Consider the following 25,158-nt stretch of genomic DNA (forward strand, 5'->3'; position numbering starts at 1 on the left):
TCTCTGAGGGATGGAAGGAAAAAGGGAGCATCAAGCAAAAAACAACCACCCCAACTCAGTACCAAGAACTCTGGGGCAGAACCACTAACTGCTGCACCACTGTAATGTGTCGTGCACTCATATTGTTTTTGCAGTGCTGTTGTGTGTTTCTCATTCAGCATTCAACCAAGATTAGCTGTTCATCAGGCAGAATGTTTTTACTCAAAATTTCTAAATCCTCAGTTTCAGTTATCTTAATAAGCCGAGCAAGCACTGAAATGATGGATTGCATTTAACCCAATATAGCACATGTTGTATATGGACTAGTCACTGTGCATATGAAGAGTAGCATTTTGATATCTGTATTATAACATGCTATCCAATTTTTTATGGTAATGCACTGGCTTACAGTAGACTGCAATTTAAATATGGTACAAAGGCATCCTATTGCCATATTCTATAGTAGTACTTGGTCATCTTACTGTGGTCGTGAGATGTTCTTCACTGGTGCCAAAGTATTGTACTGTGGTTCTAATTATATCTCTCAACTTCTTTACTCAAGCATTTCAGAGAAAGATTAAAATTATAGGGGAAAATGCTTAAATCAGGGACAGTTTTTAAAGATTACTCTGATTCAGTTCAAAGCTAATAAAAATAACAGGTTTATCATCAACATGCCTTTTCTGAACAATAAGACGTATAAAAATCTAATATCTTTTATAACTGACTCACTGTAATCTGCAGTGATTTACCAGAAAATCAAAAAGCTTATGAGAGACAGGGCAAAAAATATGAGACAAAATAATTTCTGCAGCATTCTACACTGGCACTAGGTTATTTTACACATGACATTCCAAACTGGCACTAGGTTATTCTACAAGTGGCATTCCACACTGCACTTGGTTATCTACATGTGGCATTCTACAATGGCACTAGGTTATTCCACATGTGGCATTCTACAATGGCACTAGGTTATTCTACATGCAACATTCTAAAATGGCACTATGTTATTCTACACGTGACATTCTACACTGACACTAGGTTAGTTTACAAGTGGCATTCCACACTGGCACTTGGTAATTCTACATGTGGCATTCTGCACTGGCACTAGGTTATTCTTTGTTTGGCATTCTGCACTGGCATTAGGTTATTCTTTGTTTGGCATTCTGCACTGGCACTAGGTTATTCTACATGTGGTATTCTACAATGACACTAGGTTATTCTACATGTGACATTCTACAATGGCACTAGGTTATTCTACATGTGGCATTCTACAATGACACTAGGTTATTCTACGTGTGACATTCTACAATGGCACTAGGTTGGTTATTCTACATGTAGCATTCTACACTGGCACTAGGTTATTCTACACATGACATTCTACACTGGCACTAGATTATTCTACATGTGGCATTCTACAATGGCACTAGGCTATTCTACATGTGCCATTCTACAATGGCACTAGGCTATTCTACACGTGAAATTTTACAATGGCACTAGGTTATTCTACATGTGGCATTCTACAATGGCACTAGGTTATTCTACATGTGATATTCTACAATGGCACTAGGTTATTCTACATGTGGCATTCTACAATGGCAATAGGTTATTCTACATGTGACATTCTACACTGGCACTAGGTTATTCTACACATGGCATTCTACACTGGCACTAGGTTATTCTACATGTGACATTCTATAGTAGCATTAGGTTATTCTACATGTGGCATTCTACACTGGCACTAGGTTATTCTACATGTGACATTCTACAATGGCACTAGGTTATTCTACATGTGGAATTCTACAATGGCGCTAGGTTATTCTACACGTGGCATTCTACACTGACACTAGGTTATTCTACAAGTGGCATTCCACACTGGCACTTGGTAATTCTACATGTGGCATTCTGCACTGGCACTAGGTTATTCTTTGTTTGGCATTCTGCACTGGCACTAGGTTATTCTTCGTTTGGCATTCTGCACTGGCACTAGGTTATTCTACATGTGGTATTCTACAATGGCACTAGGTTATTCTACATGTGACATTCTACAATGGCACTAGGTTATTCTACATGTGGCATTTTTCAATGGCACTAGGTTATTCTACATGTGGTATTCTACAATGGCACTAGGTTATTCTACATGTGATATTCTACAATGGCACTAGGTTATTCTACATGTGGCATTCTACAATGGCACTAGGTTATTCTACATGTGACATTCTACACTGGCACTAGGTTATTCTACATGTGGCATTCTACAATGGCAATAGGTTATTCTACATGTGACATTCTACACTGGCACTAGGTTATTCTACACATGGCATTCTACACTGGCACTAGGTTAATTCTACATGTGACATTCTATAGTAGCATTAGTTTATTCTACATGTGGCATTCTACACTGGCACTAGGTTATTCTACATGTGACATTCTACAATGGCACTAGGTTATTCTACATGTGGAATTCTAAAATGGCACTATGTTATTCTACACATGGCATTCTACACTGACACTAGGTTATTCTACAAGTGGCATTCCACACTGGCACTTGGTAATTCTACATGTGGCATTCTGCACTGGCACTAGGTTATTCTTTGTTTGGCATTCTGCACTGGCACTAGGTTATTCTTCGTTTGGCATTCTGCACTGGCAGTAGGTTATTCGACATGTGGTATTCTACAATGGCACTAGGTTATTCTACATGTGACATTCTACAATGGCACTAGGTTATTCTACATGTGGCATTTTTCAATGGCACTAGGTTATTCTACATGTGGCATTCTACAATGGCACTAGGTTATTCTACATGTGATATTCTACAATGGCACTAGGTTATTCTACATGTGGCATTCTACAATGGCACTAGGTTATTCTACATGTGACATTCTACACTGGCACTAGGTTATTCTACATGTGGCATTCTACAATGGCAATAGGTTATTCTACATGTGACATTCTACACTGGCAGTAGGTTATTCTACACGTGGCATTCTACACTGGCACTAGGTTATTCTACATGTGACATTCTATAGTAGCATTAGGTTATTCTACATGTGGAATTCTACACTGGCACTAGGTTATTCTACAAGTGACATTCTACAATGGCACTAGGTTATTCTACATGTGGAATTCTACAATGGCGCTAGGTTATTCTACATGTGGCATTCTACAATGGCACTAGGTTATTCTACATGCAGCATTCTAAAATGGCACTATGTTATTCTACATGTGACATTCTACACTGTCACTAGGTTATTCTACAAGTGGCATTCCACACTGGCACTTGGTAATTCTACATGTGGAATTCTGCACTGGCACTAGGTTATTCTTTGTTTGGCATTCTGCACTGGCACTAGGTTATTCTTTGTTTGGCATTCTGCACTGGCACTAGGTTATTCTACATGTGGTATTCTACAATGACACTAGGTTATTCTACATGTGACATTCTACAATGGCACTAGGTTATTCTACATGTGGCATTCTACAATGGCACTAGGTTATTCTACATGTGGCATTTTACAATGGCAGTAGGTTATTCTACATGTAGCATTCTACACTGGCACTAGGTTATTCTACACATGACATTCTACACTGTCACTAGATTATTCTACATGTGGCATTCTACAATGGCACTAGGCTATTCTACATGTGCCATTCTACAATGGCACTAGGCAATTCTACATGTGACATTCTACAATGGCACTAGGTTATTCTACATATGACATTCTACACTGGCACTAGGTTATTCGACATGTGGCATTCTATAATGGCACTATGTTATTCTACATATGACATCCTACACTGGCACTAGGTTATTCGACATGTGGCATTCTGCAATGGCCCTAGGTTATTCTACATGTAGCACTGTACAATGGCACTAAGCGGAACCTTCATTAGGTAACCAGTACAAAAGTTCAGTTAAAGTTGCAGAGCACGGGAAGGAGCATGAAACAGTAGCAACTTTGATGCAATGTTGTGGAGTGTTAGGCCAGTGAGTTCCAATATGAAAGAACAATGGATGACACAAGATATAGCTAAAGCGAATATGTCACAGTAAGACTTTTTGGAACTTTCTACAGATTGCCTGCAGGAAAAGGAGAGCAAAGAATGTGCCCTCAGTTTAGAGGAAAATGATTTAAGGAAGAGTTGTTTGATTTAATAAGGATTGATAGACATATTAAGATCAATGAAAAAAATAGATTGCGGAAAATCAGTAAGAACCAAAATGTTAGAAGTCTACTAAACAGATTAACACAGTAATTATAGGTTCATAGGTTTATAGAATACTAGGCTATTGGTGCAGAGATATTTATAAGCCTAGATAAGAATTTCTCCCATGTTCCCACAAAGTCAGCACTTGTTTCCCCTGTCCAGCAGGGACACAGGTGAGATACCAGAGGTTTATTTTCTGTTTCTCGTCCAGTCATCTAGGTTCCTCTTAAAGACGGCTAGTGAGGTATTCTGTTGACATGGAGAAGGAGTCTATTCCACAGATGGGGGGAGTCTTTGGGACACAAATCTATCCTGCCAACAAGTTCTATTAATGTCACAGCCAGGTTGAGGCATTGCGTAAGGGCTGTTTGAGTGGAGTTTAACTTATGGATATGCAGCAATGTCATTAAGACTGGGTCTGAGACGGCCTTGTATGCCAGACACAGGTCACCTCTGAGCAGTCTATACAAGACTGAGTAGAGGGACAGGGCTTTTATCCTGTCTATTACATAGGTGTTTGAGACCCTGGATTTTCCTGGCAAGGAACCTTTGTGGTCTGGCCAGCTGTTGCATGTGCTTGCCAAGATACATGCTGAAGGGGGCATTTTACTTGATAATGGGTCTGATAAGGGAGGAGTATGGGGGTGTTATGGGGTCCTTGTTCCTGGATGAAATACCCTTACATATGAGGTGGGCCATATAGAAAGCCTTCCATACAATGGAGGCAACATGGTGGTCAAAAGTCAGGTTGCTATCAACCTGGGTGCCCAAGTACCTCACAACTGATTGCATGCTTAGTGCATTGTTATCAATATGATAAGTAGTGGGGATACCTTTTTCCCCAAAGGGGATAATGATGCATTTCTTGGCATTCAGTTTGAGGTCATGCCTCTGGCATCAGTCATTAGTTTGGGTAAGGCCCTCTTGGAGGATGTTCACATCACTAGGAAATTTAAGACAGCACCCAGCTTGCAGTCATCTGCAGACTTGGTCAGCCACAGACCACTGGTTTTGGCTTGCACTTCAGTAAAGTTTATCCCAAACAGTAGAGACCTCAAGTCCAATCCTTGGGGTATACTGCTCATTATGGGTCTACTACTAGAGGTGGCTTCTCCTATTTTGGTTGAGTGGGCTCTATCAGTGAGCCAGTTAGATACCTTTCTGGTAACATACAAGTAGATGCCTAGCTGGGAGAGTTTATTTATTATGCCTGAGTGGGAATATTGTCAAAGGCTTTGGCTAGGTCAAGGTAGGTGGTGTGCACCATCTTCTCCTCATCCATGGCTTTGGTGACTCTTTCAAAGAAGTTGACCAAGTTTAACATGCATGATCTCCCGTTCACAAAACCAAACTATGTGGGGTCAAGCGTTTGGAGGTTGCCAATATCCTTGTTTATAATGTCAATGATAATGCATTCCATGGCCATGCATATCAGACTAGCTAGGCTGATGTGCCTATAATTGCCTGGGTCAGTGGGCACTCCACCTTTGTGTTGGGGGATGACTGTGGTTGTCCTCCATTTGGCTGGGACGAAGCTGGTGCTCAGGCTTTATTTGAATAGGGTGCCTAATGGTGCTGAGTTCTCTTGAATGAATTAAGACTATTAACAGAAATTCATGTAATATAGCAGTAGGAAATAGGATATATTACTGTGCAGCTAAATTATTAATAGATAAAGTTGTAACAAAACTACAGGGTAATAAGAGAAATGAAGGGAAGAAATCAAATGCCATCATGTAAGTATCAAATAGAGAAAACTATAAAGCAATTAATAAAAAAAGTGTCACTGTTAGAAGACTACAGAAGATAGAACAGATCAACAAAAATACTTAGAAAGATAGATGTGATAAAAGCAATGCAAGTATTACAGGCCGGGAACTATCGTACACTATTGCAAATAAACCATAAATATCAGCACAAGCAGTAAAACTTAAAAGATATGCATATAAAAATAAAGGAAAAGTACAAAATAAACAATTCATTGATGACCCAAAAAAGTTACATAAAGAATTGAGAAACAAAGCAAAAGGAATAGAAACATCAACAATAAAGAAGTAATAGACACATTTTGGAGAAATATCTATGAAGACTCTAGATGCCACGGTGGTACGGTGGTAGCATTGTTACCTAACAGCAAGAGGTTCTCCCGTTTGATTCTCGGCTGGGCTTGGGAGTGCCTTCTGTGTGGAGTCTGCATGTCCTCCCATGGTTGGGTTGCGTTCAAAAGACATGCATGCATAAATTAGCATGCATGAAGGTTGGGCATCGAGCTGGCACCTTGGCATTTCGTAAAAATCTACTGCCAGTCATTAGCGGACCAGAGTTCCGCTGTGGTGACCCCTTATTGGGAAAAGCCGAAAGACAAACAACATCTATGGAGACTCTGTGGAACATAACAAATATGCTGAATGGATAGAAGAAGCAAAAGAAACAATAAGAAGTTCAAATGTACGGGGTATGAAATGGGATGGACTAATGGTCAGAGAAATAGAAACAAAATTAAGAAAAGCTCCTAATTGGAAGCCCCCATACCCAGATGCAGTACCTAACATCTGGTTGAAAGTATTAACATTTTTACATAAAGATTTAGCCCTGAGTAAGAACTACTTATATGTGTACCGCAAACAGACACCAACCTGGTTAAAAACAGGAAAAAGTATGTCCTGCTTCAGAGTGAACCTGCAAGCTATCCTAAAAACTATAGACCAATCAATAACTTGACTTCCAACAATGTATAAATTATATACTGAAATTGATGCCAACATAGTTTATAGTCTTTTAGAAGGAAACTCATTCATGGCAATAGAACAAAAGAAAGTCATATGGAACAAAGGATCATTTGTTGTTGCATAAAGTTATAATGGAGAATTGTAAGAAGAGGACAACTCTATTGTATGGAAAGATTACAAAAAAGCATTTAACAGCATCCCACATTCATGGAAAAAGGAGTACTTACAGATGTATAAGATACACGCTCATTGATTGATTACATTACAGTGACCATAAAACAATGGCAAACCACTTTGCAGTTAAGCCATGATAAAAGACAATTAATTATCCCAGGGATAAAAATTCAAGGAGGATATTTCAGAGTGACTCTCTGTCATTGCTGCTTTTTTGTTTTGCCCTTAACCCATTAAGCTGTCTAACAGATTAGTTTATGGTTACAATTTGGCTCCCAGAAAACAACAAAGTGTAAAGACTTCACATTTTCTTTTGTGGATGATTTAAAACTGTGCAATTCATCAGATGAGCTGAAAGCACAAGTGGAAGTGGTCTAAACTTTCACACATCATATAAGAATGTCATTTGGTCTTGATAAATGTGTAAAAGTACATTCAAAGCAAGAAAGCTACAGCACCAATAAAATATGTCTAGGATAGGAATGTGATATAAAGGAACTTGATGAGGAGGGAATGTATAAATATCTGGGAATTGATGAAGGACTGACAATAAAACACTAACAAATGCAAACAAAACTTAGTAATGAATATTTTAGAGGATTAACATTAATACTGAAAACAGCCCTGACATCTAGGAAAAAGTCCTAGCTATAAACCAATTTGCTGTCCCTTTTCTAACGTACACTTTTGGGGGTAATTAGCCTCAAAAGGTTATTGGATTAGTTGGAGAGGAAAACAAGAACAATGCTTCACCATAGCACTCAAATTCTCAGCACAAGAAATCTGGATAAAGCTAGAAATAATAGGGGAACAAAGGCCAAAAAATAGGTACAGACTTTAAATATTACCCCTATAAACTTAGAATGTTGTTAGAATAACAGGTTTAGCATTATGTATTTTCTGAAGGAAATTAAGTCTGAAACTCAAATATCTGACATTATGTAATATTATTTAATAACCTCAATCCTCGGTGATTTGCCAGAAAACCTCAAATTTTGTGAAGATCAAACCAAAACTGTGAGGCAAAAATCTAGACAGTTGAGAGGTATATGCATCATACTTAAATAATATATAAAAATCAGAGTATACCATGATTATATATTCCTCATTTTGAAGGAGGTATGGACATCCTCAAAACTGATTACATGTGCAGATCTGCAGTTGTAGGACTGTATGCATATTTGCTGACCTCACCAGATCCAAACATAATGAAAGTTTTAAGACATGAAGAGAACAAGTCTATGGTGACTTCCCTACTTAGTTTAGCAGAAGCATACAGGTGTCAGGCAGGAATGGAAATCAAACCAGAAGGAGACAAATGTCAGACAACAACTGAATGTGCCAAAAAAATAAAAGAAAGAATATAAGGAGAAGGATCAGATGAGAAGGCAAGAAATGTGGAAAAGGCATAAATATAGTCGAAAGTACAGAAAACGTCTGGAACAACTTCATGTTAATCAGGATCTGTTGCAGAAATGATGAAGAAGAGGGTAATTTAAACCAAAAAATGAAAGTTAATATCGGCACCCCAGAATAGTGGACTAAGTACAGATTGGTTTACAAAGTCCATTGAACTTGTAGCAGAAACAGACAAATGCAGGTTCTATAAAATAGAACTGGAAACAGGTGCATGTCTTGTTGGTGGATGTAATATACTGAAAGCTGAAATAATGTGGTAAGACGTTTGCATTGGGGTTTATGCAAACATTACTATATTGAAGTAGCTGAGAAGCATTGGAAACATGAGCCACAAAATACTGTAGAGAATTATAAAGTTTATATCACATGGAAGCACCCATTACCAACAGTTCAAAAAATAGATGCGAGAAAACCAGATATAGTTGTTCATGCAAAGAAGACAAAAGTAACATTGATCATTGAATTTGCTACACCCAGTGGTTACAGTGCCTTACATACAGAGAGGCACAAAGTTATAAAATACTAGGATCTGCAGGCAGAAATGAGGGCAATGTGGAAAAAGGATACCCAGACAGTTCCAAGAGTAATAGGAGCAATTGGTTTCATTAAGAAAGAAATTACATTTGTATTCAAATATGATACCAATACCTGTAACTCAGTATGAACTGCATGAGGAGTCAATTCTGGGCACATTGCAGGTGCTGCAAAGAGCACTTTTGGCTGACATCAAAGACTGAACAATACTAATTTCATGAACTTTAACCATACTTTGACTTAGGAATGGGGTCCATTCCTGTCATGGTATTAGAAAACCAAAAGACTTCTAGAAATTAAAAAAATATTAAGGCATTTCAGTATGATACTACAGTGTCCTGCTATGGTACACTATCATTCTGACATCACACATATGAACATCAGCATATTGATATTCCTAATTAGCTACATTTGAACATCTTATGTTGTAGCACTGTAGCTTTTTGTTATGGTACTGTAGTGCTGCACTGGAATACAGTAATATTTTGAAATCATAGCTACAGACAGTGGCATGCTAGTATCCTTACAGAACTACAACACATTGACACCAGTGCTGTAGTAATGCAATGCCCTACTGTAGAACTTGTGTACAGTGCTGTGGTGTTTCATCCTATTATGGTGACACTCTGCCATCATTTTAAGCTGGCATTGCATTTTCATATTCGACATACACAGAAGTAGCATTTTGACATTGCTTATGTTGCAGATCATGTTGATGGGAGTGTTCTGCTTCTGCAGCATCCAGCTATAGCACTGCAGTATATTATCGTGACATTGAATTAACCTTCTATGGCATGTCGAATGTTCACCCTTGAACAAAATGGAATTCTGCTATCCCTAATGTGATAGATCATGGGGATATAAGTCACCTAGAAATGCAAAATCCTTCTGTGGTGTTGCTTCATCCTGCTGTCCTACTCTCTCATCTGTAGCTTCTGACATTGGCAGTATGGCATTCTACATGGTATTTTCACATCTGCAGCACACTACTATGGTACATTTGGTGGCTTGTTGTGATGCTGCAGCATCCTACCAGGGTGCAGTTGGTAGCTTGTTGTAATACTACAGCATCCAGCCATGGTACTTCCACATCTGCAGTATCTTACTATTCAAATGTAGTATCAAATAATGGTGCTGTCACATCTGCAATAACCTACTGTGGCACTTAAGACATCCTACAGTGGTGATGACATATCTGCAGCTTCCTACGGTAGTACTTGTGCACCCTTGATATCACACTGTCACATCTGTGACATCCTACAGTGGTACTTCAAGAAGCTCTACAGCATGCTGTTGCCTACTGCAACATAACAGCATTGTACCATAGTACTCCCACACCTGCAGCATTGTTTGTGATACGTGTGCAACCTTTTATCAAACTCCTGGCTCCTCCCTTGGTACAGCTGTATCCTGTTGTGGCACTACATTGCTCCCTCCATCAGTCAAATGCTGCAGAACCACAGCAATATTTGAAAACTGAGTTGTGGAATTAGTTGCAGATACTATGTTGTTTGACTGATTGGCTCTGGTGCTATATCATTTGAACTATGACATTCTTTTGCACCTCTTTTTGATATCACTTCTCTGTTTCAGCAGCATTCTTATATTTTAGTGTCTAGCATTTGCTTCTGATATAATCTTTATGATCACATCACATTTAATTACAAGTTTATGTTAATTGACTTCCTCAGATAAGAGGAAACATTCTTACATGTATTATTTCTATAATTTTTAGTAACATTGTTTTAAGGTTGGTGGTACTATAATTAAACTGACAGCTTTGGAAGCCTTTCTTTCAAATAGGGATTATTTCAATAATTTTTTTCAGTAAACAAAAATGCATTAGCTCAATACAAGATGATCAGAAAATTTTGTAGGTAATCCCTACCTGCAAAAAATGTTCCTTCAAATGGGTGAAGTAAATCAGGACCACCACGCATATTCCTTATAATTTTATAAACTTTATTACCCTGTTTTGGCCAATGATGAATGCGCCACACTTCCTTGCTGCTGTGGAAGGGCACTTGTTACCGGTCACTATTATTCATACAGATATATTCTTGACATCTCAGCTGCTGGCCACCTGCAGTATGATATCCCTTCAACTTTTAAGTATCAGCCTGAGTGCATTATTATGCTACAGAGACATTCAGAATTTCTTTCATAACACATTAGTAATTCAGTATCCCATCTGTTCTGCAGCATTGTTATTACATCCCATCCGTCGTGCAGCTACCCTGAATATGAGAGTAATACAAAATTGTAATGGCATTACTGACTTGTATAAGCTATCAGTCATCACCAATGAAAATAAAGAATTGTGTTATCAACAAAAGAGAATCAGACTTTGTTAGGCTGTGCTTTTGATAAACAATGCCCATACCAGAGTTCTGGAACAGTTGCAATCTGACATTCTGCTTCAGTATAGCTATGTTCTGTGGAACCCACAGCATTATTTTACTGTTGTAATGTCATGTTACAGTGTTACATTGCATTTTATTTTTTAACTAACAGAAAGAAAAGTAATCAATAATCACTTAAATATATGATGCATGTTTGTTGTTGTTTGTCTTTCGGCTTTTCCCGGTTAGGGGTCGCCACAGCGGAACTCCGGTCCGCTAATGATTTGTAGTAGATTTTCACAAACGCAGAGATGCCAGCTCAATGTTAAACCTTCAATGAAGGCACACCCATTTACACGTCTTTTGAATGCCCACCAACCACGGGGAGGACATGCAGACTCCACACAGAAGGCACTCCCTGCACTCCAGCCGAGAATCGAACGGGAGAACCTCTTGCTGTAAGGCAACAATGCTACTGCTGCACCACCGCAGATAAAAAAGCAAAAACACTGCTCAGAGAAACAACAACACTTGCAAGATTTGTAAATATTTCACCACAGTTCTTTCCAGAAATATGGGAGTAGTATGCATGGCTCAGACAGATTCAATTTTCTCTTGATAGGCTGATGACTTGGTAGAAAAACTGTGCAGCTATTCGAGTGTAATGGGCTAAAACATCACTGAAACAACAACATGTATGATCTCAAACCTTATGAGTTTGACTTTCAGACATAAAGAATACTTAGCTACTTTTACATAGACACACACACACACACACACACACACACACACACACACACACACTAATATACAGCACATGGACATATGTTTACTGGTACACACAGCATAACACCTATAGGAGTTTGCTTCGATACACTCAAATATATGCCTACACTCAGACCTATACTGCACCATGTAGACATGTAGATCAAACAAATTCCATTCATACATGATCCACATGTATAGGAAAATTTACTGCAAGATGCAAATTTAGTCTGGTAGATCATATTTCCCGAAGTAGTCATCTTATGACTTGCTAACTGTGGAAGGTCTATATCCTATAATGAGATCTCACCTTATCTTTGTGAAGTTGTTGGCAGGAGTCAAGTTGCCTTCAGGAAGGGAAAGGTTTGGATGCTTTCTCTGTAACAGTGTCTGCCTGGTTGCTTGTGACATATCTGAAAAAGGCAGATGCAGATACATGATCTGTCATACAGACTTGCAAAGAAACAGTGAGGGTGCTGTAAAGAACAAATGATATACATACAAAGGTGCAGGACATAAAGGTAATTGACTACCCTGAAGTAGGACTGAAGTGGGTTCTTTAGGGGAAACAGCCCAGTTGCACACATTGTTCAAAATCGAGGATACCCATTAAATGCACATTGTTGCTACATTATTCCCCAGCCCACAGACAGCTGTGCATGTGTCCACACATACATATTAATTACCTTCTTTTGGTTGACAGACACAAATGTTGACATCTTGAAGGTAAACCACTCTGTGTTGAAAATGGAAATGTTGGCCTCCTAGTATGCATGCACTGAAGAAGAACCTAAGTGCATGCTACTTTAAAACATTGTGTTTGCAGGGGGCATGCCCCCTGCACTCCCCTCCCACTAATTATATATACTAATTCCAAGATCACACAATCCCTGGTGAAAGGGAATATTCCCCTGCCAGGAGAATGTCAAATTTTCACGTGTGGCATATCTGTTTAACTAACCAAATGCAGTCAATTAAACAGATGTTGACCAAATCAATGGAACCCATGCACATAATCACACAGCCCATAATATGGCACTTAGAATGGTACAGGCTCAAAATGCAAAAATAGAGGGGAAATATGTTGTGTCAAGAAGTAGTAGAAGCAGGCAACATCCATGCATGCTAGGGTGTAGAAGGTCAGGAATGAGTCTGTATGACAGAGACAGAAGTAGGTTTTACTAAAGAGAGGAAGCCCACTCTGTAGATCTGGACAACTAGAAGGGATCTATGCTGCTGCAGTTTCCATGCACACAGGCTAGGAAGACAAAGACAGACAGATAGACCAGAAGCAAATGAAAGAGAAAACTAAGTTCTATCAAAACAACACAGACTGCAGGCCTTTAAAGGTTTTTGTAGGGAACTAAAACAAAAAAAAATGAAAGGAAGTTGAAAACTCCACTGACAAAAGGACTTGTAGCTAATTGGAGAAAATGGATGAAGAGAAGGTAGGGCATACACACCTGACAAGATGAAACACCCAGACCATTCCTGAGTGACAGTGAGGTTCAAAGTCTGTGGAGGATAGCCTCTGGCCATGAGTTGGGGGAGTGTAAGACCTTTCTGGCCACGTGATTCCTATAATGTTCCTGTTGGAGCAGTAGACAGTCACTGATGTAAGTTAGTAGAGAATTGGTAAAGCACACGAGCAGATGAAGAACCTTTGTTGATACCCAAATGAGAGGTTCTTGCAAACGCTTTTTAAAATATCATCAGTCCAGTTCCAGATTTTCATATTTCACAATCTACTAGAAGGTTATGCTGAGAGTAAATGCACTGCATGCAAACCACCCTTTTATTTCCTTTGTCACATTTGTCATATGGATCCATGCAGTGGTATGCCAGAAGATACCAGTAAAGCTATTTTATGTGCTACAGTTTGTTACTGTATGTTGTTTGTACTTCGTCTTATACAGGAACTCCTTTATGGTCTGAAATGGTACACTTTGATCAGAGCTTTAATCACATTAACAAATTTAACTCCACCCAAGTTAACTAATTTAAATAAACACCTGCAGGCTTATTCTTTGACTTTAAAATGCTACAGGCTGTGTTAAACAAGACCTATAAAAAAATGAATCAAGCTTCTAAAGCAGAACAGCACTTCATTATACTCAGAAATACCAGGATGCCACCTATCATCCGCATGGCAACTAGACCTTTCAACTGTACTTGTTTTTTATGAACCTTGCAATTTCCAGGCAGATTCACTTTATAATCTCAAAAAACTGAAAGGTCGAATTTCAGTATATCGAGACCATAAAGTCGAATCTGCAAAATAGTGAAAGTGCATAATCGCAAATCCGACTAAGTTGAATTCGTGGTTATGGCTTTACGTTACATGATGTGTAGTGGTTTGTGTGGATGGTGTCCAGTGTAGTGTGTGGATTTAGATGGAATTTAAGGTAAGTGAGTGTTTTGTAAGGGTTTTGGGTAGGTGTTTGAGTGTTTGTGAGTCTGCTTGTAAGTTGTACGTGTGGGTTAGGGTAGGCAGGTAAAAGTATGAGTATTTAAGTGTTGGATGTGGTGGTGTTTGTATATGTGTGATTTGTGTGTGTGTGTGTGTGTGTGTGTGTGTGTGTGTGTGTGTGTGTGTGTGTGTGTGTGTGTGTGTGTGTGTGTGTGTGTGTGTGTGTGTGTGTGTGTGTGTGTGTGTGTGTGTGTGTGTGTGTGTGTGTGTGTGTGTGTGTGTGTGTGTGTGTGTGTGTGTGTGTGTATGTATGTGCAAGGGACTGTAGAATGTCAGGGTGTGAGTGTACTGTCTTTTTCTGTTTGTGCGATATCAGAGTTAGTATATATAAGCAGGGGGGTTGTGGGGGTGCAGGAGGGCTTGCCCCCCTGCTTATATGTAGTGTAGGTTTGTAGATGTGTGGAGTTATATTTGTGTGTGTTTTTCGTTTTTGTAGTGTGGGTATTGTGGTGTATGTGTGGTGTGGTGTATGGTGTGTGTTCACGATTTGAAGTTTTGCAGTTTTGGGCTGTCTGTGTTTTGTGGATTCGAATTTATGGTTTCAATATACTGAAATTCGAACTTTCAATATTTTGAGATATACATGTGCTGTACCTTATTAGAGATATATCCCTATTTTTTTAATTGGTTAATTCTTCGCACAATTTTCTGAATCCCCTTCATTGTATGTGATTTTTGAAGCTGTCTAGTGCACAAAAGCTATATAATCAACGTACTTGGCATAAATAATTTAAAGAAAGAGGATACATGTCTTATATCTTCTTTTTCTGAAGCAAAAATAAATGACCTTATGTGTTAGAATTTTTCAATACAATTCATTAAAGTCTAAATCTTTTACAGTCTCTTAGATAATGTGCTATATTTTAACATCATTTTGTCATCCACTGTTTTTATATTGTATTCCAAAAATGAAGCAAAAGTATGCAATTTTACAAAATGACAAACTCAGCATAGCAATCTTGAGATCATCATGGCAGCAACATTTACTGCCCATAAATGAGAAAAAAGAATGAAATGCATCCTATAGTAAGTGACATAAATCAGTAAAACCATATTAAGTACATTGATAAGCAGGTACCTTGTCAAGATAAAATGGACTACCTTCATCCATAACTTTCTGATTTTAACTTTGCAGGACCGACAGGGGTGAGCCAAAAATGATGCCACTACAAGTTTTTAGATTGTGGAGCTCAATCATGGACTCATTCGATTATAGGTGACCCTTCCACTATTTGGCAATAACAGTCCTACACCATCCTGCCATTAAAAGAAGTTTTGAGATTGCTTCTATCTTTCTCTTTGTCTGCCTATCCTCCAGAGTAAAAATGGGCATTTTTAGGCATCTTTTTGTTGAAAATAGCCTCCCATTCTATAACTACCCCCTGCCAAACAAGTCTAAGATTGTTACAGTCCCAAAACATATGGAGGGTCCTGATTTCTCTTTTTCTAAATGTGTCTCTGAGTAGTATCACACATTCCTACTGGACATGGGAAGATTTGTTTGCTATTTGGTATTCACAATTCATGCTAATTAGATGTCTTTATCTTTGCTTGGATGTATTACTTTTCAAGGGCGCTTGTACCTATTTACAGTGTTAGCAATTTGAAAAAAAATATGAGTAATTCTTGTTCTACTGCCCCAAGCTGCAGAATTCTGTTTTGGGAATTTTGCACCACCTTTGCTCATTTCCTCTTCAAACTATGTCACTTTGGTGTGCTCCTATAGTCTTTGTATTGTTTCCTGAAACACCTTTTAATTCTGGGGACCTGTCAATAAAAAATGTTTCTGCCTACAGGCAGTTTAAAACCAGTCTGATTATTTTCTAAAATAAACTATGTGTGACTGTGTGAATTGTTAATCCATTTTTATTGTTAACTCTAGGCTCAGATTCTGAGCAATCACAATGTAAAGCCATAGTCTTGCAATGTCTACTAGTATAATATCGTCTGATGTTTTCCTGTCCAATTGTGGTAATTTATTATATTGTTAATATTTTAATTATTACTGTGTGTGCATTAGTTTTACTGTCATTCAGACCATGTGTTCATTGTTATGTCTTGCACTGGGACCAAAGCAACATAATTTTGTTCAGCTTGCACTGCTGTGAATATCTGATCGACAATAAAGTTTACTTTGACTTCAATGTCGACTGAATAAACATATGGAGGAGATCACTAGCTTGCGGTACAGTAGCTAATGTCCAGCATGTGTGAACTGTAAAATTATTGTTATCTCGTGTTGCTGTATATTTAATCTTGTACTTCTATGCTATGTCTGAAAAAGGGCCCATGGGTCCAGATTACGCACCTTGAATAAATAAATGTGCCAGCAGGCCATCTAGAAGTACATTTTGTAAGTACAGCAATAGCATCTAATTCTAACCCACAAACCATTGGTTGTTCTGTTTCTAAGAGGAAGCTATCAAAGTATGTGGTATTCTGTAGTCTTCAGCAATGACATAAGAACATAATAGTAGGCAATGGTGTTCTTCATGATGAGGCTTGTGGAACCGAAAAGATGCCAACCTTTATAAGCATATGGGGTTATGTCCATTTAGAATTTCATTGTGTCTGCTAAAATGAGGCAATAATTTATTAGGCTCTGTACTATCCTGACTTTGGAAAGAGAAGAAGAGGTAATTACTGGCTGCACAAATTGGCAAACAATCCTTTCTGGGCATGATCACTAAGCAGAAAGCTCTCCTCCTTAGAATCAGAGATGTAGAGGGTCCCACTGGGGAGAAGCCATGTGAAATAAAGATTATCAGAAAGTGTGTTTTTTTTTTGTAATATTTTACCAGCTAAGTGTGATGGGACCACTGTGGGACAGGGTATATGCAAATCTTGCACAATTTATCCCTTATGCCATAGGGGCTGTAATGAGAAGGTAAACACAAGAGCTGGGAGTGCTTTGATACTGAGTAATAAAATGTTGACCAGCTCCATACATGATAGAACATGAGAAAGTGAGCAACCTGTGGACATGAGATCAAAACATGTGGTTAGAAATTTATGAACAAGGTGATAAGTGGATGTGGTTCCTGTTTAGTGTAATGAAAGAGGAGTATTTGATCATGGTCGCATAATGGCACACAGATTATAGAAGATGGACTTAAAAAGTGATTGTGTGTCAGTGGAAGATTGATATTTTGTTGGGAGAATATAAAAGAAAAGCTATGAGCTTGATTTTTTAAATTATAGGGGTGGAGGTAGATGAGAGCAAGTAGACTGTGGACTAGGAAACTTGGAAGAAATTATGCAAACGACCATTTAAAATAATCAACTGCACTTGAATATAATGTGTAACAAAGGAAAATAGCTGGTAACTAGTATAAGCAGTTATTAAAACAAAAAAATCTTACATATTTATTTAAGCAGAAAAGCACTAAAACTTATAAAAATATTTTAGCAAAAGAAATTGCAATCATGATAGAGTATGATCACAAACATCATCATATCCTAAATCCTATTATCTCTAACCAAGACATCCCCTCAGTCATTCCACGTGGTGTGCTGCTTCCTGAAAGCTAATTTTTTTTTTTATTTTGAGCTATTCTCCCCACTTGGAAACTCTACAAATATGCACAGAGTAGTCCTAACAAGCTCCCAAAGTACTGGACATCAAGGAAGCATCCTCAACCTCGCAGTACTGAAAGCTCGTTTTTTATTTTGACCTGTTCCCCCCACTTGGAAACGCTACAAATACACACAGAAGGAAGCATCCTCAAACTCACAGTCCTGAAAGCTCGTTTTTTATTTTGACCTGTTCCCCCCACTTGGAAACTCTACAAATACGCACAGAGTAGTCCTAACAAGCTCCCAAAGTACTGGACAACAAGGAAGCATCCTCAAATGCACAGTCCTGAAAGCTGTTTTTTTATTTTGAGCTGTTCCCCCCACTTGGAAACTCTACAAATACTCACAGAGTAGTCCTAACAAGCTCCCAAAGTACTGGACAACAAGAAAGCATCCTCAAACGTACAATCCTGAAAGCTCGTTTTTTATTTTGAGCTGTTCCTTCCACTTGAAAACTCTACAAATACACACAGAGTAGTCCTAAGAAAAGCTCCCAAAGTACTGGACAGCAAGGAAGCATCCTCAAACGCACAGTCCTGAAAGCTCGTTTTTTTATTTTGAGCTGTTCCTCCCACTTAGAAACTCTACAAATACTCACAGAGTAGTCCTAACAAGCTCCCAATGTACTGGACAACAAGGAAGCATCCTCAAACGCACAGTCCTGAAAACTCGTTTTTTATTTTGATCTGTTCCCCCAACTTGAAAACTCTACAAATACGCACAGAGTAGTCCTAACAAGCTCCCAAAGTACTGGACAACAAGGAAGCATCCTCAAATGCACAGTCCTGAAAACTCGTTTTTTATTTTGAGCTGTTCCTCCCACTTGGAAACTCTAGAAATACTCACAGTGTAGTCCTAACAAGCTCCCAAAGTACTGGACAACAAGGAAGCATCCTCAAACGTACAGTCCAGAAAGTTCATTTTTAATTTTGAGCTGTTCACCACACTTGGAAACTCTACAAATATGCACAGAGTATTCCTAACAAGCTCCCAAAGTACTGGACAACAAGGAAGCATCCTCAAACGCACAGTCCTGAAAGCTCATTTTTTATTTTGAGCTGTTCCCCCCACTTGGAAACTCTACAAATACACACAGAGTAGTCCTAAAAAGCTCCCAAAGTACTGGACAACAAGGAAGCATCCTCAAATGCACAGTCCTGAAACCTTGTTTTTAATTTTGAGCTGTTCCCTCCACTTGGAAACTCTACAAATACACACAGAGTTGTCCTAACAAGCTCCCAAAGTACTGGATAGCAAGGAAGCATCCTCAAATGCACAGTCCTGAAAGCTCGTTTTTTATGTTGAGCTGTTCCCTCCACTTGGAAACTCTACAAATATGCACAGAGTAGTCCGAACAAGCTCCCAAAGTACTGGACAACAAGAAAGCATCCTCAAATGCACAGTTCTGAAAGCTCATTTTCTATTTTGAGCTGTTCCCCCACTTGGAAACTACAAATACTCACAGAGTAGTCCTAACAAGCTCCCAATGTACTGGACAACAAGGAAGCATCCTCAAACACACAGTCCTGAAAGCTCGTTTTTTATTTTGATCTGTTCCCCCAACTTGAAAACTCTACAAATATGCACAGAGTAATCCTAACAAGCTCCCAAAGTACTGGACAACAAAGAAGCATCCTCAAACGCACAGTCCTGAAAGCTCGTTTTTTATTTTGAGCTGTTCCTCCCACTTGGAAACTCTACAAATACTCACAGAGTAGTCCTAACAAACTCCCAAAGTACTGAACAACAAGGAAGCATCGTCAAATGCACAGTCCTGAAAACTCATTTTTTTATTTTGAGCTGTTCCCCCCACTTGGAAACTCTACAAATATGCACAGAGTAGACCTAACAAGCTCCCAAAGTACTAGACAACAAGGAAGCATCCTCAAATGCACAGTGTAGGTTACAGCCTACGGCCTGTTTGATTAATAGTTTTTGTTTTTTAAATAGTTTAGACATAGAAGTCTGTAAGAGGACCGGCACTCTCGCGGAACTACCATGAGGGTGTCCACCACCCCCCCACACCCAACTTAGTTTCTTTTTTTCCTAGTGTAAAACAATGTACACTAGTACATTTAATGGATATTCTACTTCTACGCCACTAGGTGGCATCAAAACAGAGCTTAAAATCTCCTTGCTCATTAACAACGAGAAAATCTAAGCTCCAGTATTCAAATGTATAAAATAAGAATCAACTTCTGTAAAAAAGTAACTATTAAACTCCCCTTAGCTAATTCTGTAAGTGGAATCTATCCCAGAACATGGACAGGATTGTAGCACTATAAATAGTGTTCCCAAAAGAAAATTACTACCTACCTGGGAGATTTGTCCAGTGCACAAACTCACTGAATAAACTGATTGATCTCTGATACACCACTTCCTGGCTCTGCCCGGCTCTGTTCACCCTTCGGGCTCACTCCGTGCCCCTACCCTACCCCAAAATCTCACCCACCACTAGCACCTCTACATTTATTTATCCAATCCACACCCCCAACCAAAAACAACCAATCTCCTCTCCTACACACTCTCATTCCAATTACCAATTACCTGACACACCCCTAGCCTCTCACTTCATCACCACACCCACCTTTACTTATACCTGCCTCCTACTCTCACATCTTCCTACAATACTAGGTAAAACAAAATGAAAACCACCTTAGGAGGCCTACTATTAGCGCTGATAACTTTAACATATTCCACATCCACTCATTCTGTCACCTCACTACATAATACAATTCACCAATCAACGCAAGCATACACTAAACCAAACATTCACACACATTTCCCCATTACAGCTACTCTATTTCAAAGCAGCCTAATGTTATATATCTACAAAACACAACTAACAACAACGCATACCTTTAAGATATCAGTTAAATACCACATAAAAACAACACAAAATATAAAACACATATTACTGATCACAACAAAATTGCTCATATCAGGAGACATCCACCCAAATCCAGGACCAAACAACCCCCTACTCCCACCCAAACAAAAGTCAGACCTACTAATCATTAACATAAATACCAGAAGTCTGACAAACAAATGTCCTGATTTCCAAGCCTTCATAACACACTACTCCCCAGATATACAAACTATCACTGAAACCTGGCTAAAACCTACCATCCAAAATGAAGAAATTCTACCACCAGGATATAACATTATTAGGCAGGACAGGTCAAACAAAAAGGGAGGAGGAGTAGCCATACTCTTTAAAAACACACTCAAAGTAAAACCCTAGAAATCCCACCCCCTGCATTTCAAAATTCAGAAACCATAATCTCAACTCTAGCCATAAACAATACAAAGAAAATCAACATAATCTATAGTTACATTCCCTCAGGCAACAACTCTTCCACCATAGATGAATTATTACAATGGATCTCAGTCAAACTTCCCAATGAAACCATTCCCTTAGGTGACTTGAACACAAACTGGTTAGTCTGCAACTCCAACAACCCCACCAACCATATTAATCTCTTTGGCTTTACCCAGCTCATTCAAGAACCTACTAGAGTAGACAAAAGATCACACAAGCAATCGATCTTAGACTGGACACTAGTAAACTACCCAAAATATTACTATCACACTGGATGTCTACCAGACACCCTGATTGACCACCTCACTACATACCTCTTGTGAAAACGCTCCAACATAACCAACCCAACTATCTTTAGACAAGTCAGAGATAAAAGAAAACTAAATACACAGGAACTAAACCACACCCTAAAACACTGTAATTGGAATCCACTACTAACACTAGACTTAGACCAAGCCATAGACTACTTCAACAACACTTTCACTAGCATCCTCAACTCAGCTGCACCCATTAGAAAGATTAGAGTCAAGGCAAAGTATGTGCCATGGTTAAGCAGGGACACAAAAGCCCTACTAAAAGCCAGAGATAGAGCATGGAGATCCTGGAAAAAAGACAATACCAACCTAACCAAACAAAACTACCAAAAACTAAAAAACCAAGCAAAAAGACACTCAGGCTATAGATAAGGGAAAGGAAGTACACACGGCTTACCTTGACCTTGCTAAAGCATTTGATACCATTCCCCATTCAGGTATTATTGATAAGCTCACCAGCCTGGGCATAAACCCTTACGTCACAAGATGGATCACAAACTGGCTCTCAGACAGATCCCATAAAGTAAGAGTAGCGGGATCTATGTCCAAATCCAGACCAGTAATGAGTGGTGTGCCTCAGGGCTCTGTCCTATGGCCCCTCATGTTTGGCATATACTTCTCAGAAGTACAGGCAAGCACGGAAGGGCTGTGGCTGACTAAGTTTGCGGACAACTGCAAACTGGGTGCTATAACAGAGTCTCCAGCTGACATGGAGATCGTCCAGAAGGGCCTAAATGAGACTGATGCATGGTGTCAAAGCCATGGTCTCAAGCTAAATGCAAAAAAATGCATAGTAATCCCCTTTGGAAAAAACAGAGTACCTGCAAACTACAATGTAGGAGGTAATCCTCTGTAAGCTGAAGAAAAAATAAGGGATCTAGGGATCCAAGTAGATAGTCAGCTTTCCTTTGATAACCATGTTGCCAAAGTGGTTAGAAAATCCTTCTACGTGACCCATCTGATCAAGAAAGGGTTCGCATCAAGATCTAAGGATGTAATGGTGCCCCTCTACTCTTCCCTCATTAGAGCCATTATTGAGTACAATGCACCAATTGGAATGTACTTGGCTAGACATCTCCAGCAGCTGGAGAGACCACAGAGGTACCTAACCAAGAGGATTACTGGCCTCAAACAGTTGCCGTTCGCAGCACGATTGAAAAAGCTAAGACTGTTCTCTGTTGCATACCACTTTCTCAGAGGCGATCTCTGTCTAATGTACAGAGTTATGTCCAACCCAGAATTGTTAAACATGGTCCATCTTAGCAAAACCAAATCTACACGAGCTACACACTCTAGGGATATAAACCTCAACACAACAATGAATAGAACATGCTGGAGGGATAGATTCCCTTTGCAGAGACTTCCCTTGCTATGGAACAGGGTCCCGATCTACATAAGACAGAGCCCCTCACTATCACTCTTCAAGAGGAACCTTGATAAGTGGATGGGTAACAGAAAGTTCACACCGGGGATCACACCAACAATACTGCTAGATAGGGGCCAAGGGTACTAGCTGCTAGTACAAGGGTCTAGGGAACTACTAATGGGGCGGTGAATACCGCACAACATGGCTGGGCTAATATATGCCTTCGGGCAGATAGCCCAGTACCAACCTATGAACCTATAAGACAAACCATACTCGATAAATAAAACTATTTCCTCACCAGCCAAACCAAGCACACAAGAGATCCACACACATTCTGGAATTCCATCAACTCCCTACTCAACCCTGGGAAAATATCCACCCCAACTCCCACCACCAATAATAATACCACAGACATTGCATCCCAATTTAACCAACACTTCACTCAAACAATTATATCACTGTTCTCTCAGATCCCCAAAACCTACCACCCAAACCCACCTAGCAAGCCCCTCAACAATATCCCCTCTCTCACACTCTCTCCTGTCCCCACCAGTATTATTAAAAAACTCCTACAAAAACTCAAATCCACCACCCTTGCTGCAGACAGCCTACCTGCTGATTTCCTAAAAATGACAGCTGACTCCCTCCTATACCCAGTACCCATCCTAATAAACTGCTCCATACAGGAAGCCTACATCCCTAAACTATGGAAAGTATCTAACATCATCCCTCTTCACAAAGGAGGAAACTGTTATGAGTTCTCCAACTGCCGACCAATAGCCATCCTATCCCCCTTATCCAAAATACTTGAAAGATGTATACACTCCCAAATTGTGCAATTCCTAAACTCTAACAACCTACTGTCACCCACTCAACACGGCTTCCGACAACACCATAGCACTACTACCGCTCTTCTGACCTTTACAAATATAGTGAACCATCACAGAAATAACAACAATTTTGTATCGGCAATATTTCTTGACTTATCCAAGGCATTTGACATGGTGTCACACACCATGCTACTGGACTCCATGTCCTCCCTATGCTTTGCCCCTTCCACTATTGCATGATTTAAATGCTACTTATCAGACAGACAGCAGTCTATTCAGTGGCAGAATACACTATCACCACTACTACCAACAACCATAGGAGTCCCACAGGGTTCAATATTAGGACAACTACTTTTTTTCCATTTTCACTAATAGCTTCCAGACCTCTACCCAAAATGCCTCACTCATACAATACGCATATGACTCCATTCTCATCTGCTCTGCATCATCACTCACAACCCTTCAAAAACTTACTCAAGACTCCTTCATCTCAGTAGAAAACTGGATTACCAAGATACAACTAATCCTTAATCCCAACAAAACCAAACTACTCATTTTCACACCTAGCAAATCTAAATCTATCAATCAACCTTTTACAATCACTGCCAAAAATGGTATCAACATCTTACCCACAAACCATACCAAACTCCTTGGTGTGGAAATAGACAACAAACTACTGTTTGATGTACATATAGCACAAACCATAAAAAAGGTCCACAAAAAATTTTGGATACTATATAGACACAAAAAAATTCCTAAGTGACCAAGCACACGTGACACTTGCCCAAACACACCTTCTATCTACTCTAATGTACGCCGCTCCAATCCTTACACACATAAGAAAACAGGACCTTGAACAACTTCAGTCATGCTACAATAAAATTGCCAGATTCACTTCTAAATCCAACTACAAATCACACCACTGTCATGCACTACATAAACTGCAATGGCTAGAACTACCCCAGCTAATCAGCTATAATCAACTAACAATTGCCTGCAATATTTTGAACTATCCACTCAAAACCCCATCTCTTAGTCAGTTAGTAACCAAGCACACATCAAATCGTCCCCTACGCTCTTCAGAAAAAACACTGCTGTCTATCACCAAATCCAATAACTATGCAGG

General features: G+C 39.2%; 1 protein-coding gene across 2 annotated transcripts in view; it reads right to left on the minus strand.

Annotated features, from left to right (window-relative positions):
* LOC122806466 (opticin-like) overlaps window positions 1–25,158 on the minus strand; it is a 264,467-nt gene that overhangs the window by 237,135 nt on the left and 2,174 nt on the right. The window contains exon 2 of one of the 2 annotated variants that reach the window (XM_044076931.1): window positions 12,465–12,567. The exons of the other annotated variant lie outside the window; for it this stretch is intronic. Within the exon in view, the coding sequence (XP_043932866.1) occupies window positions 12,465–12,565 (101 nt within the window). The 5' untranslated portion in view covers window positions 12,566–12,567. The remainder of the gene's footprint in view (window positions 1–12,464; window positions 12,568–25,158) is intronic. 2 annotated transcript variants of the gene reach the window in all.

This window comes from Protopterus annectens, chromosome 7.part0 (genome assembly GCF_019279795.1).
Source record: "Protopterus annectens isolate FY-2018-M chromosome 7.part0, PAN1.0, whole genome shotgun sequence".
NCBI classification, from domain to species: Eukaryota; Metazoa; Chordata; order Ceratodontiformes; family Protopteridae; genus Protopterus; species Protopterus annectens.